General features: G+C 45.1%; 1 protein-coding gene across 3 annotated transcripts in view; it reads right to left on the bottom strand.

Moving 5' to 3' along the window:
* stard13a (StAR-related lipid transfer (START) domain containing 13a) overlaps positions 1-11,769 on the bottom strand; it is a 34,835-nt gene extending 23,066 nt beyond the window's left edge. Inside the window, exons 1-2 of one of the 3 annotated variants that reach the window (XM_048237561.1) lie at positions 11,349-11,769; positions 6,219-6,458 (exon numbers count right to left, since the gene is read on the bottom strand). In XM_048237561.1, coding sequence (XP_048093518.1) covers positions 6,219-6,458; positions 11,349-11,472 — 364 coding nt within the window. In that variant the 5' untranslated portion in view covers positions 11,473-11,769. Of the gene's footprint in view, positions 1-1,080; positions 1,129-6,218; positions 6,459-11,348 lie in introns of those variants that run through there. The other 2 variants (XM_048237562.1, XM_048237563.1) reach the window with 2 other exon arrangements.
* Between the last annotated feature and the right edge of the window lie 8,101 nt (positions 11,770-19,870).

The following is a 19,870-nucleotide window of genomic DNA, read 5'->3' as shown; positions in this document are numbered from 1 at the left end:
GACACACACGCACATCTGCGTGCACACACACGCGCACACACACACACACACACACACACACACACACACACACACACACACACACACACAGTTACACGCAGAAACACACAAATGTACTGGACACGCTCTTCTCTACTAATGCTTTGAAATAAACAATCCTTCACCCTTCTGTGTAAACCTCGCAAGGTCAAAATATGCATACTGACCACTAAGATAAAGATCTGCCAAAATAGGAAATAACTAGAAACTGCAAGTGGGGTGAACGCCATCTCCTTACCACCACTCTCTCACATACAATACCCTCAGCTGTCCATGAGAGGAGACACCTGCATGGATGTCCCCACACCAGCCAGCCTGCTCAGACTCCCAGGCTACTAAACAGGCAGCTAAGCCCATCAGACAGAGTCCATGTGGACAGTCCTGGACGGACCCTGCAGCTCCGCATAAACACTTATGCTCTTTGGCCCCGGGCCATTTTCCCACACATGCTAAAGTGCTTTGACATCCGTTTTTGGGAAGGGAGAATCTTGACTTCTCTCTCTCTCTCTCTCTCTCTCTCTCTCTCTCTCTCTCTCTGCTGTACAAAACATGAAACTGAAATTAGTTTGACAATGTATAGATGATGTTCTCAAAGAACTGAATTGATATTGTGATAGTTATTATTGCTACTTTTTAAACATATTTAGTGACATGAAGCAGTAGGAAGTACAGTAAGCCTTAAAAGTCAAGATGAAAACAGTGTAGCACTCTAAGAAGGACAAAACCTTAAATGTTATCCTGATTCCGAGTGATGAAATATAAACACTGTTTTCCCTGAAACTGTGAAGAATCTCATAATGTTTATTTTATTCTTTGTGAGGCGAAGACAAACATTAATTTCAGTCCCACACTGACTGACACGGCCAAGAACTGTAGGCACTTAGAGTTCAACGCCAATTCTCAAATATAACAACATCAAAAGTAGCTTAGACATTCAGTGCCACTAGGCAGATCATATCAGACATCTTTGGTCATACATGTATATGCATATCCTAAATAGAAAGATACATAAACTAGTAAAAACCAAGGAATATGACATACCTGCAGGCATAAATAGATGAATGTAGTCCTGTCTCGTAAGTAGCTATGCAGCTGGCTGAACTATTCTGTCAGTTCTTTACTCAGCCTCTTAATGGTTCTCTGTCTCTCTCTGATTATGGCAATATATTTCCTGACTCCACTCCTTCCCTCTCTCTATGTCTTTCCCTTTCCCATTCCCCTTGCCATATGCCTCTCTCTCTCGCTCTCTCTCTCTCTACATTTCTCTCTCTCTATTTCTCTTTCCCTCCTCCTGTCTCAAATGTTCCAAACTCCTCCTCTGTAAAGCACAGCTGGATCATGTATAGCGAGCGGTGAGCCCCCACCCCATCTGAGCCCCAATGTGTTCATGCTGTTCATTTTCATGTGTGTCTCCCAAACCCCCAGGGTCCCATTATGATCTATTGCACATATACACATAAACAAAGTCTCTCTCACACACTCACACACACACACACACACTCTCTCTCACACACACACACACACACACACACACACACACACACACACACACACACACACACACACACACACATCTGGAGAAAAAAACATACAGTGGTGAGACCAATAAATGAAAACATAGTTAGAAATGAAGATTGATCATAACCTTAGAGTCATGATCAGCTATGATAGGTTGCAACAGACTAGCCTGAAGGGACTACTCGAAACCCAAAGAGAAATCGGTCACTAAAGCGTCTTCTGTGGTCACGGACACATTGGCAGGTGACATGCTGACACTGAGGGCTCTGACAGCACCATAGAAACATAGCAATGGAATATGAAATAAAAAGAGAGAAAGATACAAAAATAGTGACAGAGAGGAGGTGAGAGGAGGCCCTTAAGAACAGAATTCAACTATTAAAAACATGGAGGGGATTGTAACAGGGTTAACCCCTCCAAAATGGAGGTGGATTGTAAACTCCCACCATCTCAGTCTCCTTTGGTTGGACTTCACTAACGCCTACCAAAATCCTGCTCCTGTTCCCCTGGTGACAAAGGTTCAGCCTTGACTAAAGAGTCTCTCCACTTATTAAAGGAAATTTCACAGCTTAATGAACAGTTTGACAGACCAAACACTGTGCCAAAACAATAAAGGCTAGTTTGGGAAAATATCCTGTGCTCCCTGTGAGCGCAAGCTGTGACTCTTTAACACCAACAGGGGGAAGCAGTGAGCAGAAGAAATGAGCCACGAGCCATTCATCACCATCCAAAAATCAACCTTTCACCAACACTTATCTTCAGACAGGCCTGGCAGAGTCTTTAGTGGTGTGAACAAATGACTCAATGGCTCACCTGAAGAGCAAACAAACTGTTATCAACAGGCAAACATTCCCATTCCCTTCAGAATGGGAGCACTCTGAAGATTTGGTTCTTTGTTTTTTCTTGTCTTTTCTTCCAATAACATACTCCAGATGAAGATGTGACAAATGGGAATACAGGGCTGGCTGACTTTGAGCTGAATAAACAAAGAGCTGAATCTGATGAAAGATATTGCTTTAGGTAGCAAATCAGAATCACAGCTTGCCCATGACCGACTCACAAAACACTCACAGTTGAGCAATAGCCTACATGTCAAAGCTGGTCAAGAATCCATGATATTTCAGGCTCATTGCTCCACACATTCTCCACACATATTGAGCTCTGTCAGCAGCTGTAAGACGGGAAATTGTTTCAGTAAATATAACCTCTCTCTGAAATTCAACAGGAGGCTTTTTTGCAGTTGCCAAAGCACAGTACATCACTGCCAAAAAATAAATAAATACATGAAAGGACGGCTTAACATATGTATATGCGCACAATGTAATGCCAAGGAACACAAAGAAATAAAAGTGCCATATAGATTTGCTACATGTCTGCCAATAAAATGATCTCTTGAGCTGTATACCACAACAGACTCTCTCTCTTTCTCTCTCTCTCTCTCTCACATACACACACCCACAAACACACACAGACACACTCAAACCGCACACACTAAGCACCATGACAAAAATGTGAAATACTGTAATCTTTGGTATGCTTTGGCTTGAATTAGGTCCATACATAAATCTCCCTCTAGTCATATTTGGAAGACAGATGGTTGAGGTGGATCCATTCCCTGAAGGATAAATAATGTTGGGATGACACAGAACTCTTTGGATGACACTGTATGACACATATCCAGACACAGTGTACTCTGCCGCAGCAGCACTGTCGCCCTGGGGCCACACTTTCTTCTGTGTTCTACTGTGTGTTTTTCACAGTTTTTGTCTAATGAAAAATATACTCCAGACTTAATAGCACTGCCTGTATAGCACCAGCTACTTATTGAATCACACATCTATTCGCCTGCTTTCTTTATTCTACTTGTAAATTGGGGCAGCCGTGGCCTACTGGTTAGCGCTTCGGACTTATAACCGGAGAGTTGCCGGTTCGAACCCCGACCAGTAGGCACGGCTGCCCCAATTTACAAGTAGAATAAAGAAAGCAGGCGAATAGATGTGTGATTCAATCAGTAGCTGGTGCTATACGTAGTCAGTACGTAGGCAGTGCTATTATTGAGCAAGGCACCTAACCCCTCACCGCTGTTGTTGCAGGCAGCTCACTGCGCCGGGCTGAGTGTGTTTCACTAATTCACAGATTGGGATAAATGCAGAGACCAAATTTTCCTCACAGGATCAAAAGAGTATATATATATATGTTATTTAGTATATATATATATTTATATATATATATATATATATATACTAAATAAACCAACAGATTAAACAGATTAGTTTTAGGCAATGTTTGTTTAGCAGTAGTGAGAGTAGTAGTGAGTGAGTAGTTGTGACATTGGAACACACTACCAGATGTATTCCCATCCAGAGCCATTAGGAGATCCATGGCCAGCTGGGTGTGGTCAGCAGTATGAAGCTTAGACTCTAAAAATCTACAGTAGCCAACAGATCTAAAAGTGTCCAAACATAAATACTCAAACACACTCTCTGTGTGTGCGTGTTTGTGTTAAGTATTGAGAGATCGGAAGCAAATCTTTCTCTGATTGAGGGGAGGGTGAGGAGGACAACCAAACAGCATTGCAGTTGTTATGGCAACCACATGGAGAAATGGGAGCAAGGGTGGAGTTGTCCGCCTACTCTAGTACGAGGATGTGTTTTGGCAGAGGCAGTATTTACTTTATCAGATTAGGAATTCATGTGAAAATGGTATCAATATCATAGATTCTGTCGAGAAGGTTAGACCGAGTGTTGCCATGAAGGCAAAACTATACATCCAGCCACATAAACTTGACATATAATGTACATGTTATGGATAAAATACATAAAGGGGGTAAGTGTACTAATAATTACATAATTACAAAACAAGGTCTGTTTGTACGTTAAAACAAGCCCTTAATTCCTCTAAATTAAAACTTTCCAAGTAAAACCTGTCCCTAACTAAATTATTTCCACCATAAAACATGGCAGGCCTTTGTTAAATAGAGGCACTCCTTTCTAAATTGGAAGTCAATATGTGTGTACAAAGTTTACATCACCTCATTCCATCTATCAATGTTGCCATCTGACAATCCAGATGTGACATGAGTTGTTTCATGAAGGAGAGGAGGGTTTCCTCGTAACCTGTTGACTGAGGGCTAACATTTACTGCAGGGGAGTTCCTAAGGCCAGTTACTCAACAGCAGAGACAGAAGACTCAAAGTGCACAAAGATAAACACTCCATCAGCTACTCAGGGAAGAATGTGGCTCTGAAAATCTCCCGTGGTGCTAGTCTGTTCCAGGGCAGCGTCAACAGGTGAATAACTTTCAAAGCTACGCATGCAAGCACAGACCAGAGTCAAGATGGGGCATGTCTCTGCTTTCACAATTCTCTGACACAGTCATCCACATTCTTCATGGCTACAGAAACAGCAAGAAGTAGTCTAGAGCTACTAGACAATTCACAGTGTCGAACTACAAACATACATTTGAGATAAATATCATGCTCCTGAGGTGTGAATTATAGCAGGCAATGAGGGAAATAGAAGAATGGAAATTGCCTATTAGCAGTCTCTCAGTGGTAATTCTCCCAGAATGATCTTAGACAGAAGATGAGATGTGTGCGAGATGAGTAGGAACAGCAGCTGTAGCTGTATCATTTACAGTAGTGATCAGACTCAGACACCTTCAAAGCAGGGCAGGAAAATGCTCATTTCAGTTTCACTGCAACTGTGAAAATCATATGGTTGACACACATAATAGCTCACATCACAGTGATAAAAATGACATAAAAATGCCTTGGATATATTGCATTTGTGAATTCAAAGCCAGCAAGATTTGGAGTGATTGCACAAATCGACTGACAGACTGACATTACCAGTCTGAATTGCACCATACTTCACATAAAGAGTATTAAAGGATAGGGTTGTCAAAATAACTGATTAATTTCGATTAATTAATTTGAGAAAAAATAACTGATTAAAAAAAAATAGTGCAGATTAATCGATTCCGTATGACCTTTGACCCCGAGCCGTTCTAGTCAGTAAAAATTAGACTGTAAAATGAAGGGGAGAGAAGAAAACGTGCTGCCTGGATCATTGATTGGAACATTTACTTTTAAAAAATGGCCTGATGGTGTTGATAAAAAATAAAGTGTTGAAAATAAAGTCCTCTGCAATGTCTGCAGCAAGGAATTTGCATATCACCGGAGTTCATCAACTCTATAGTCGCACATCAATGCAAAGAAATAAGTGTTGACATTGAGGGGAGTGTTAATTAATTTTCATTGTGTCCCCTAGGTTATATCTGTGGCCTGAAATGCCTTGTATGAAAAAAAAAAAAAACTTCTTCCGAAGCACATTTGAATTTATTTCCTCAGCATATTAGGTCATATCATAGATTATTATGGCAATTATTTGAACAGTGAAAATAATAATAAAAGAGTTTTTGAACTTTAATATCACTCATGCTGATTATTCCATGATTCATTTGAATTCAAATATTTAAAATACCTTCACAGCAAAAATTATATATGCGATTAATTTAGATTAATTAATCACAGAGTATGTAATTAATTAGATGATTTTTTTTAATCGATTGACAGCCCTATTAAAGTATCGACGTGTCCTCAGCAGATAAAGCTGTCCCTCTCTGGCCATCCTCTCTGTCTATATCTGTCTGTCCTGTACCTTGCATGATCTTCCTCAGGAGCTGCTGCCTGGCGATGATGCGGGCCAGGCGCAGCCCAGAACGTCTGCGGTGGTGACCCAGCCGCAGGTAGATCTCCTGAGTCTCCGGGGTCATGCTGCCCAGACACTCAGTGTCCGCCAAGTCCATGTCCTCGTCCTCGTCCAAGTCCAAGTCCACCTCCACATCGTCAAAGACCTCCGGGGACATCATCATCGTCTCTGCCTGTGTCTCTCTCTCCGCTGTCTCCATGAATCAGTCTCGTCACTCACACTTTCCCTTCAACCACGCCAGGGAGATGGGAGGTGTGTGTGTGTGTGTGTGTGTGTGTGTGTGTGTGTGTGTGTGTGTGTGTGTCATCGACGTAGATCTGGACTGGCATGCGCGCACCGCAAACTGCACACGCCCCGACACAATCCCAACTTTCTCTGTCTCCCTCTCTCTTGGTCTCTGCACCAATCAGCTTCTGTAGAGCTACACGCTCCTGTGGCTGGTATTGTGATGTGAGCTGAGATAGAGCAGGTATACACCTCAGCAAACGAGTTGGGACTGTAGCTGTAGCTATCTTGGGGGGGAAGCGACTGGGGGCTCCTCCCTGCGGTCATGTGACCAATGGCTAGGGTCCAATGAGATCTAGCAGTGCGGCCTTGCATACTCAGTAGCAGCCAAATACACACACCTCTCCGGAATACCTCCAGCCAAAAAGGAAATTTGTGACTCAGTGTGTGTGTGTGTGTGTGTGTGTGTGTAGCCTTTTCCCAAGTGCTGGAGGGAAAATATACAAACCAGCAGAATAGCTGTGGCCTGCGCAATCAGACGAAAGACAAAGGGCTGGGGACGGACATGGAAAAAAAGCCTCATCCCAGAGAGAGAGAGAGAGAGAGAGAGAGAGAGAGAGAGGGGAGAGAGAGAGAGAGAGAGAGAGAGATAGAGAGAGAGAGAGAGAGAGAGAGAGAGAGAGAGAGAGAGAGATAGAGAGAGAGAGAGAGAGAGAGAGAGAGAGAGAGAGAGAGATAGAGAGAGAGAGAGAGAGAGAGAGAGAGAGAGAGGGAAAAGGAGTTGGTGGTACGCCCAGTTACCAGCTATAATGAAATGTTATCAGATCTCTGATGATATACATCTTAATCAAAGAGAACTGCTGTGACATACGTTAAGGTTTCTAGATAGCTAGCTCTTTACAGACAAACTATATAATGTTAGTGGTCAAGAGGCTTAATAGAGGAATGCAGAGCATGAAAAGCATTGAAGTATTCTCATTACAGAGAAACTTTAGACCTGCTTTAGACCTGCTTTAGACCTGCTTTAGACCTGCTTCCCCACCTCCAAACGCCCAAAGTGTCCAATAATTGGTTTTGGGGAGTGACATTTTTTGAATTCCAAACACTAGAATTTCTATACCGCCATAGCTATCTCTATGGGAAATGTACAAATTTCTATGTTTTACACTTCTACACTGCACTACTGTGGTTATAGTTCTACTCATAAAAAATTGGGTCTTAGATCATAGTCAGGTCAAGTGTAGAAGAAAACTGAATAAGTATAAGATACCTGCACAGACAAACTTCCCAGGCTTATCTGAGATTGTATATACTAACACTGTTTACAATACAGATAGGAGGAAATTCTTCCTATAAAATATTCATTGCTATCAGTAAAACCAAGGTAACAGGAGAAACGTCTTGAATTTCCCCTTGAGGATCAATAAAGTATGTATCTATCTATCTATCTATCTATCTATCTATCTATCTATCTATCGAAACAGCAGAAATAACTGTGTATACTGTGTACTGAGTACTGTGACTGTCTGAGATCTGTACAGAGACAGTTTTTGCCTAAGCTATGTAGTGCCCAGCGAATACAGGGTTGTGTTAATTATCAAATTCTGATGACAGATTCAGGAACTTGAAACTGAAACGTCCAGAACCTGGACTTTTTTGCTCCTTTGTAGTTTGTACAAAAAGCAGGTCTACAGGTTTATGTGCTTCAACTCCCCCTGGTGGACACTTACACATCCAAAAGCAGAGCATCCGTGCATACGTGTACACCCTATGTCCTCATTTAACACACAGCTGCCCAACACCCCCATCTTGCTCTCTCACACACACATACTTACAGAGGCGCACACACACCCAGAGATCAGGCACCATGCTGGACCACAGGATTTACATTAAAAGCCCCTTACGTGTGAGCGTCGCTGGCTCACGCGCAGTGTTGAGGGTTCACGAGTGACCAAGAGCGGACGAGGCGATGAATGACCTACTTTTCACGTGCAGGTTTCCCCCCCTCCGGCCCCACCACATCCCACCCCAGCACGGCAGCATAGCCTGCCCCTCTCGCGTGTGCGTTCGTCAGAGTAAACTGGGTTAAGGAGATCCCCGTGGGGAGCCCATAGGCTTTACGCACATTCCTCAGGAAAGGACCAGCGGCTCTCCTCACAGACAGCGGCTCTCCTCACAGACCACGACAGACCGGAACCCAGGTAACGTGATCAACCCCCCACACACACACACACACACACCTCCGCCCAAATCCCCACCTTCAAAACACCCCACCGCCACCCCACATCCCCAAAACAGGGCCCCAACTTGCACTCAGTCAGAGAACGGTGGTGCCGTTCTTCAGCTCAGGGTCAGATCCGGTCACGGAATGCGATGTGCCACGCAATACACAATATCACAGAAACCTTTTTAATAATAGACCACACAATTAGAGCAGGCATCCTAGTCAGCTGTTTGTGACCTGCTCCATATTAGGCATGTAGGTGACTTGTTGTCATACGGAGGTGATCTACTGTAGCTCCAGGCAGAAAATAAGGTGGGTGCATCAGCATGTGTGTGGTAGGTGCAGCAGTGTGTGTGTGGTGGGTGCGGCAGCGTGTGTGTGTGGGAGCAAAAGCGTGTGTGTGTGGTGGCGGTTGGTGGGGGCGAAGGCAGTGTGCCAGTCATGCTGTGGGATGCTGGAATGGGGCTGAGGCAGCTTGTGGGACGCGTGTGCAGCATTGCCGCGATGACCTGCAGTCCTTTCACACCAGCTGACAGGACACATAAACTAGCTTGACAGGGTGCTTTTACATGACTGTGCATGTGTGTGTGTGTGTGTGTGTGTGTGCGCGCGCGTGTGTGTGTGTGCGTGTGTGCGTGCGTGCGTGCATGCGTGCGTGTGTGTGTGTGTGTGTGTGTGTGTGTGTGTGTGTGTGTCTGACAAAACAATGCCATTCACCGATGAAGCTTCAAGCCACATGCGCACACACCATACGGTGGAAGACTTGTTTCGGGCAAACTCGCTGGCCTCCTGTGGTGGGAAGCAGACCGTAATTCTGACCTCAACCCTGCTGAACCCAGCAGTCCATCCCCACTGGGATGCTCTGGGCATGCTCCATAAAAACAGGACAGTGTCAGTGCCTCTGCCATTCCATGTGACTCCACCTGAGGAATTTATGGAGCTTCTCCTCAGATTGTACACATACCACCAATCTACTTATCTTAACATCGCCTTGATCGCAGTGTCAATGCTGTAATCAACTCAATTACTTGTGGTCAGGTAAAAAACATTCTTGAGATGATCTCTTCAAAACAAGCAGGTGAGAGTTCTGAGGAGCAATTAAGTGTTACTCAGTATGGCACTATGCAGTATGCATGCTACTGCCTGTCCATGTGGAAATGTACATGATGGTAGGCCAGAGTAAGGAGACGATGTGCCCGTCCTCTCCTTACGGAGAGTCTCAGACGTACCCACAAGCGATCATTCCACACACACACACACACACACACACACACACACACACACACACACACACACACACACACACACACACACACAATCGTGCCCTTTTCTGACCCACCCTCCTATTCGGACTTAATGTTGTAGCGTGCAAAATTTGCCTTGGTGCATGGTGACCACTCATTGAAAGATCTCATCTAAAAGGACAATTTAGCTAAACTGACAGAGCAGACCCTGTACAAGTCAAGTTCATGGCTTAGACATGGTACTAGACTAGACTACACAGAGCAACTAGTCTAATCCACCCCACAAAAGGGATCCCCCAACCAGCCATGTCTTCCAGCAGATTACATGCAGATTTAGTGTAGGCTCCAGATTCCTCCAGAATCCATTCTAAAACATTACACACACCCAAGCGGTTATTACAAATGTCCACATGCCGAGAACACTGACCACATTATTGTAAAGTCATTATTACTGTTTTAATCTGCTGGTCTGATTTACCATATGCACACCAGACAGCTAAGACAGAAAAGACCAAATGTTATCTTGAATTAGTTAAGATTGACACCAGATATTACCACTGTCTGGGCTCTGGTTAATCTTTACCTTCAGCAGGTATTGGAAATGCATTCCCATGAATAAGAATGAATGAATGAATGAATGAATGAATGAATGAATGAACGAATGAATGCTGGTTATTGTTAAGAAACTGAAATAGGTAGGACAAGGTATATGAAAAGTAAAATAAGGATACTGAGCTACAGCCCTACAAATTACAGTCAAATTCACAAATGAAGTGACATAGCCTAGAGCCTAAATAATATCAAGCAACGTGAACAGCTTGGAACTCTGCTGACAGGAACGAAAATCTTCATCTGCCTATCATGGTTCATTGCCTACCATACTAGGCCTGTGTGCTCTCTGTTTTTATTGTGAACTGTTCATTATCAAATAGTTCCAGTGCATAAAATTAACTTAAACACCTGACGCGCAAAAAAAAAAAAAAATCCTTATGTGCATTACACATACGTTTTGCAACATACGTGAACATTTGATCACAGAGACTAGTAGCCTGGAAAAAAGTTCCTCATGTTGTCCTCCACACTTCCCCAAGCACAAGTGTTAGACTCAGTTAGATTCAAATTCAGTTCAAGGATTCAGTTATGGAGAACAAAGCAGATGTGCCGTCTTCGGCATCTCTTAGCTGTTTGCAAAAAGCGAATAACGGTAGGCTATAATATTTTGACCTTCCCCAATGAAAGCGGATTTCGGGATTCCTCAGCAACGATGCTGCGTTTACTTGAATGTAATGTTACATTTGTTATGTCGATTAACAGGAGTGGGCTACCTAAATCATTTAGCCTAACACCACGGGCATACCGCAACTTTCCGTGTGGTAGGCTACTAACCTGCAAGCCGCCTCTCTCTGACATTTCTCCACAGTAAATCCCAAGCCTTAGATGTGGAGTCGCGCAGCTGCTCGCTGATTGACCGCCGGAGCTGTAGCTTTGTTGACTTTCTTTTCGTTGTCATTGTAAATCGTGACTCATAGTAACGGGGCACCGGTGTGCACACCAAACCGTTATCTTCCAAGACCGGACACTGTTGCCGCAATAGTCGTCACTCCACCTGATTCGAGGCGTTGCGTCACCATGCACCAGGCGCCCATGAAGCCGGGTTACATCTTGCTGAAATACAGAGTAATTCCAACGCGAGTCTTTCCTGTGTAATAAAGCTTAATTGCCTAAGAGTATGCCAGTTCGGTGCAGTTCATATAGTATGTCTCGGCTCTCGTACCGCTGCGTACGGGAGCTCTCAGCCAGCCAGCCAGGACCAGATGTGTGTGAAGTTTCCACTTCATCTGATTACGTATGAGCAGCGTCTCTGGTCTCTACCCCCAAACAAGACACACACACACACACACACACTCTCTCTCTCTCTCTCTCTCTCTGTCCCTCTTTTTCTCTCCCTCCCTCTTTCGCGCTAGTGGTGACAGACAAGTTTGTAATGACTCGTTATGATTATTACACGAAAGTAATAGCCTATCGTATACAAAAGCAATGAGGGGTTTGCGTAAATTAACAGATCTCACGTACTGCATAGTCCATTGTTTATGCTTATTCAGTGCATTCCTGCATTATCTGGGAAAACTGCACTTCAGATTTTCATAACATACAAAGGTCATCTACATGCATGTTCACTTCAGTGACTATGAGCATTCTGCACAGGTCCACTGTCCCTCTGATACCAATGCTAAAGAAATTTAGAATAAAGACTTCGGATGGAACATCGGAAGGGTAGTCCTGCAGCCAGTTATTGGTGAAATTCCTAAAGGAATCTTTAGGGCTCAGCAAACAGATGAACTGTTGTTTTCTTCATGACCTATGGTTCCAAGGACTGGTCATCCATTCTTCTGAGCAGTGTTACTAAAGGGGCAGATTTTCCACAGAGAAACCATTGCATAACTGGAGGCTGTAGAATGAATGCGTGTCATTGGCTGTGGACTGAATGGCGGTAAATGTGAATGGAATCCCAGGCTCGCGCCTCACAAGTGTCACCCGTTCCTCAGTGGACAATAAGAAAGTGTCCCACGTAGTGGCGCGAAGGGAAAACAGCCAAGGAGAATCAATTTGGGCACATATGGTTTGACACATACACACTGACACACTCACATAAGCAAAAAGACATGCTCAGAAACACACACACACACACACACACACACACACACACATACACTCAATCACACTCACAAACACACTCAGACATGCATGCACACACACACTCATACACATAGGAAGTTTCTGCTCCTTGTAGGGGTGTCCTGGCCAGGAAATATATGGGTGAGAGTCCCATCACTGGGTGTTGACATGAGATGTCGTGTGGGGTGGGTGGGGGTAGGGTGTGGATGTGTGAGTGTGTGTGGGTAACGAAGTAAGGAAGGAAGGAAAGCTAATACCACAGAAGTGAATTATGCCAACAGACGGAGAGGCTGGCGGAATGCCTTAAAACCAGATACGTCGGAGTGTGAGACAGACAGTCTGAAGGAAGCCTGTACGCAGGTCAGTGGAGCTTTCTTTGACCTGAATGGCAAACACACCAGAGGAGGGATCTTTTACACAAGCGAGACCCTCAAAATAAAACAGGGCTGTAACTTTATCCTGGTATCCAGGAGGGGGCTCGGAGCCAGCATGAAGCCCCCTGAAAGACTCTCAATGAACAGGAGCATCTCACCAAACGGTTGGGGTCTTTTTGCTGACCATGTGAAAAAGAAGTCTGCATTTCTTTGCTCACACATCAGTTATGGGTGTGAAGTCATTTCAGATGAACAGATGAAGAGTGGAAGGACGGCAGAGATAGAGTGAAGCGAGAGAGGAATGCAGAAGTGAGTTACACAGTGACTGGAAGAGAGATAAACAGAACCCAAGGACGGCGCATGACTCTCTCTGTGTGAACGCTGACTGTTTGCAGTCCCAGGTTTTTGGTTCTGCTTCCTCTGCATGTGACTTGTTGTGTACTTGTGTTTGCTGGTGGAGTGGTGTGTCTGATCAGCACCTCTGTCCCCCATGATAGCTGCAGGAGCGATGGGGATGGGGTAAGGGTGGAATGGGGTGGGGGTGGGGGCTACTGAGTCACTCGGGGCCCCTTTTAGGTGACCCCTCATGAATATGCATCTGAGAGGCCGTGGGCTTTTGTGGAGGGTTGTTGCTCAACTCTGGCATCCGTTGATGGTTTTTTTTTTTCTGACATGTTTTTCTCCACACACACATTGTTTCCGCACGGTTCACACACACACTTACATACACACACACACACACACACACACACACACACACACACTGTTCCGCACGGTTCACACACACACTTACATACACACACACACACACACACACACACACACACACACACACACACAAGGGTTGTTTCCCTGGCCACCTGAGAACCTCTCGGATCTTACAGGGCAATCACACGCAAAACAAACTCCCACTATAGCCACATGCCCTGCAGAACATGGCAGGCCAAGCCAAACAGCCTGCCCTGCCCTCTTCTACGCCCAAACACACTGTCGAGGCGCAGGCGTGTAATCGGATGGGAATAGGATAGGAGAATGTTTACAGAATCGATGGCTGGGTGGGGGGGTTAGGGGTAGAGAAAGGGGGGAATTATGTGGCCTCTGGACCATCATCGCTCATCTCTGGAAATTCCAATGTTTTGGTTTCTCCTTCATCCTCCACATTTTTTTTTTGTATTTGTTCAGTTCTCCCACAGAGGAGACTGAGAGAGAGAGAGAGAGAGAGAGACTAGAGAGAGAGAGAGAGAGAGAGAGAGAGATAGAGAGAGAGAGAGAGAGAGAGAGAGAGAGAGAGAGAGAGAGAGAGACTGAGAGAGAGAGAGAGAGAGAGAGAGAGAGAGAGAGAGAGAGAGAGAGAGAGATAGAAAGATAGAAAGATAGGGGTCTTTGCACATTGGGATAGTGTTTCAAATCATAAGGAGCAAGGACCACACATTACGAGAGTGGGCGAGCTGAAGGGGAAAGTGGGAGAGAGTGGCCCTCGGTAAGCGCGACGGGTAAATGAGTAACACGCCGTAAATAACTGCTAGGGGGTTTGCCATTTAACCCTTTCACCGACTCGACCACACCATCACGGTGTCATGTCAGGGGGAAAAACAGAAAAAAAGAAAACACAGCTGTGAAGTGTGCTCAGAGGGTAGAGGCTGCCATTCCTACAAACCGCTAATAATTTTCCCAGCAATCACTCAACGATTGACCATGGGAACAGGCGACGAGGGAATTCCAGAGAGTTAATAATTAAAAATATGCACACTGAAAACTTTATGTGTCACAGGTAAAATACTTCACTGTTTAAGCTAAGACATAAAAATAGAAGTGATGTTTTTTTCAGATCAGTCATGTTTACACATTTTTCATCTCTAGAAATCACATGCGATTTATCACCTAATAAGAACCTGCTCTTGCGTCTTAGTTTCTGGCCTATGCTAGGATTAAGAGAAGAGATTGGGCGAGACATCCATTGGCTGAGTGGCCGCGGGGAGCTGCACTGTTTCGTGTGCGTGTTCTCTAGGTGCTAATCCCCTCAGGTTACGGGGCTGTGTTTATGGCTGAGTAACTCCGGCTGGTCCATGAACTAGCAATTGCCCTCTTTCTTTCATTTTGCCTTACTGCCTCACCCCTTCTTTCTTCCCTCTAGTTCTGTGCTTAATCTATTCTCTCTCCCACACACACACATACACACACACACACACGTGCACACACACACAGACTTTCACGCTCTCTCACTTTCTCAGACACATACACATGCACACACACACATGCACTCACACACACCCACACCCTTCACCCCACCCCCATGCATAACTACAGATGGATCTATTTTTGGCTCCTGACTCCTTCAAGCATCACTGCACCACCCTTGTGCCCCGTTCTTCCAGCAACCCCACCACCAGACACTCAGGTACGTAGTCTCAGTCCGCAACCCCAACCTAACCCCCCCAGCATCTCACCTCTAACCCTGGCTAGTACCCACCCCTCCACCCCTGCTGCGCAGACTCATTTGAAGTGAATCTCATTAGGATTAAGGCAAACTGTCGGACAGATGGCGGTGTTTCCATTGACCTTATTTGCTGGTTGCCTCTTCTGATTGGCGGCACACGTTAAGTCTCCACCGCTGTGGGCATTTGTGTGTTGTATTGGTGATGGGTGTGGGATTGGGACTGCTGACAGAATGGAAAAGCACTACTAACAGCAGGCGCCCTCCCTTAATGGGCCAATAAGACAGCATGAACGCAAATGTTTGCATTGTTTTTAGGCGGACTCGGGCACCACTCAGAAAGCATCAGCGCAAGGCCTGTGTACTGACCCCCAATGCATTAACGTGTGGTACTAAGCGCAGAGTGATTTGGTCCAAAGTGGTTATTCTGTGAACCCTAATTGCTTTCATATCAGTAAACCAGTACATTGAAACAACAGGATGTGTTTGATGGAGATGTATTTCCTTTGGAGTTGGAGTTCATTCATTCTCCAAACATACATAATCATTTCCAGCTCGCTATGTTGACCTTTAATATTTACCTCTTATACGTTCCCTTCCAATCAGCTGTTATGAACACAGACACAGGCTCCTCTGCACTCCTCTCCAAAATGGGTCAGGAGCACTTTGGAAGTTTTTTTCTTTTTGGCATCTCAGAATCTCACCCCTCCCAAAAAAAACCCCACTGCCCATCCTCTTGAAGTAGTACTGGAGCGCACAACAATAACACACACTCGCATTGTTTCCAGGGCCCCGGGGCCATTTTAATTGGTTGCTGAAGCATTTAATAACACTGGTCAGATTATTATCGTGGAGGTGAGGGGGGGGGGGTGGGGGTGGGACTGGGGCAGTGGCCGCGCCAAGGGGGCATGCAGGGGTTGAAACAATAGCTAATGGAGCCCGCGGAAAAAACACTGGACATGTGAGCGCTTCCCCTTTAGCCACGCAAAGCCCAGCTGTTTGTTTTGGCCACTTGACTGGGCTCTTTCTCCCCCGGGGGGCTACAAGGAGGGCGAATCCTTCAGAGTCCTAAGCCGGCTTCTCTCTCCTCTATCTATATCCCTTGCTTTGCTTTTTGGTGTGTTTTCCATAAAAAGTCCTTGGCTTGGGGTTGGAGGTGGGCATAGAGAATTAAATAAAAAAAAAACATTTTGAGAAGTTTCTCACAGATTTGCATCGGGAGAGAGGGGAGAGAAAGGAGAGGATAAGTCATGTGAGGCATGGTTCAAAACATATGTTGCTACTGTGTGTGTGTGTGTGTGTGTGTGTGTGTGTGTGTGTGTGTGTGTAAAAGGCACCCCCACAGATCAGCTGCCTGTGTTCCTCATGAGGGATGATCCTTTTCTGTCCAGTAATTTTGTTGGATCCCACTGCTCTGAGGCATTATGGATCCCCCTCCCCCACACATACAGTCACACGTACACATCTGATGAATAGCTACACAGATGTACGCCACACAAATACAACCAGCCACCCCAACCCCCCCAACACACACCCCACACACACACATGTTCACAAATCCGTCGCCATTCCACACAGACAACACACACACACACACACACACAAATACACACATGTCTCACAAAGCCCCATATCGGACCACCAACACATGGAAACATACTCCAGCGAGAGACATTACACAAAGCCTTGTTTATGTGTTTACCGTTTCTTGTTTACTCTGAGACTTTGGCGTGGGTTTACAATGCTGTAGTGCTCTCTTTAAGGCTGATGAGGATTCCATTGCTGCGCGGCTATACAGTAATGATGTCTGGGCCATAAATAGCCCCGGACGGCCTAATACACTCAGTCTCATTCTGCCTCAATGGGGCCTCTGCCAACCCTAAGGTTAGCATCTCCATTAGATTATGCACTCAGCAAGGGGGCTATGCTCAGCCGATAGGGACATGAGGAAAAGTCATGGAGAGGGATAGGGAAAGAGCGTAAGTGGAAGAGACAGAGACAGACAGAGACAGAGAGAGAGAGAGAGAGAGAGAGAGAGAGAGAGAGGGGAGAGAGAGAGAGAGAGAGAGAGAGAGAGAGAGAGAGAGAGAGAGAGAGAGAGAGGGATAACTGTAAACTTGCTCTCAATTTCGACTCCACACAGAGACGAACTCAGTGGCCCTGAGTGGCGTGAGACAGTGTGGTGGCCTCAGACAGAGTCTACGGCCATCAGTAAAGATCCGGAAAAAATCTTCCACTTTTGAATGCAGATAAGAGGAGAGAGGAGGAGGGGGGGGGGAATGCTGACTGCCAAAAAAAAATGGTTGTACTTACGGGAATTCTGCTCCGCTCTGGGGTATTTATGGTGATAAGGGGGGTGCTTGTTAGATCAAATACATTTCTTATTTCATATTTTCCTTGGGCTACAGTAAGTTCAACTGAAATGTTTTTTCTTCTGTGGTTCTAATGATTTTTGCTGTATAATATGACATACGGTTCAAGTGTATTTGAGTATAAAACAAATATAAAACAACTAAAAAAGCAAGGCTTTTGTTCAGATAGCCTTTGTACTACAGTTTCAGGTTAGTGATTAATTCATGATGGAATCTTGAAAATCATAAAGAAGTGGTTTGACAGGAAAGATTTAGCATTCAGACTTACATAGGTAAGGTCAACTCCATAACATCAAGGGAACGTGAGAGATCTATGCTATGAATTTAGGATATGCTGAAAGCCTTTTAAGGAAAAGTAATGGAATAAAAAGAGATGGAGAAAGACTGTTAACCCTTAAAGGTGTAGGTTTTTGAACGTTCTAAGTTCCGCAACAATTGAAAGTTCTAAAATTCTATGTTGAATTCAATGAACCCAGATATTCTTTAGATTGTTAATTTCCCAACATTCCTCCTTTAAGGGTTAAATGGACGGATGGTTGAATGGATGGACAGACAGACAGGTGAAATGACATGCAGACAGACGAAAAAGGTGGATTAGAATTTTGCCCTGTGCCCTGGCAGAAACCGAAAGACCCAAGATCAACAACAGGCTGATCCCCAACAAAACCTTTCCCTTCTGATAAGGCACCACCTCAGACACCTCAGCCTAACCCTGGAGGCCCCCCTGGCTCCAGCCAGCCTCCAGTAAGCCAATCAAGTTGATGGGTTTTTTTTTTATGACATGTTTTTCTCCACACACACATTGTTTCCGCACGGTTCACACACACACTTACATACACACACACACACATTGTTCCGCACGGTTCACACACACACTTACATACACACACACACACACACACACACACACACACATTGTTACGCACGGTTCACACACACACTTACATACACACACACACACACACACACACATTGTTCCGCACGGTTCACACACACACTTACATACACACACACGGTTCACACACACACAGCCAGCCTCCAGTAAGCCAATCAAGTTGCTGAATCAAGTATGCTTCCTCCTTCTCCTCTTTCTCTCTGCTCTCCTCTCCTCTCCTCTCCAAATTCACTCCGAGTCGAGCCCAGCCCAGGCACTCAGTGAATTAAGCAGTCGGCCATTTCATTTAGCCTCATTTAATTTTCATTGACCACCGGCTGTGACCTGAAAGTAAGGCATGAGGGTGGGGGGGGTGGATCACGCAGACCTTACCCCAGAGATTAATGAACACATTAATCAAAGTTTCAACACCTAAAGATGGGGTATAATGTTGAGCCAGCCCGTTTAGGAAAAAGCACAGGACCCATGAAGCTCTGATCGTGAAAGCACTCCCAGTTGTCCGTGGCTGTGGAGTGTTGGGCTGACGTTGCTCTGTGCCGTAATCATGATAAAAGCCTGCAGTGGGGCGGGGGGGGGGTGGTGGGGGCTTCTGCAGGGTCAAGTCATATGTCTCTGTCTTGAATGAGATCTAATTAAGGGGATGGTGTCCACTGTCGTTCCGGGCAGAGAGCCTGAGAGGTCCTCAAGCAAAAAAACCTAATCGATTAAGATCAATACAGAGGAGCGCTCAGAGACAGACGAGACGAGATGAGTCCTCTGGAGGAGGGAATAGAGAGAGAGGAGCTTACATCATGAGGAAGCAGGAGGAGGCACGTGGTACTAGAGGATGTGAGACGAACAGAGTGCCAGCGTACTGTAATATCTCACAGACTACTACTACTACTACTACTACTACTACTACTACTACTACTACTGACAGTAGTGTGTACTGATTATTACCCATAGTGATTACAGAAGTTCTTATGTGCTGTATTTACAAGCACTACACATACTGCATACTACATACTCATGGGCATGAACACACACACACACACACACACACACACACACACACACACACACACACACACACACACACACAGTCAAAAAGACCATATGAAACTATAAATACTGAACCTATTTGACCTTACAAAAAATAGACTCTCAGACAGAAATGC

This window comes from Alosa alosa, chromosome 2 (assembly GCF_017589495.1).
Source record: "Alosa alosa isolate M-15738 ecotype Scorff River chromosome 2, AALO_Geno_1.1, whole genome shotgun sequence".
Lineage (NCBI taxonomy): Eukaryota > Metazoa > Chordata > Actinopteri > Clupeiformes > Clupeidae > Alosa > Alosa alosa.
This window is presented reverse-complemented; position numbering and strand designations above follow the sequence as displayed.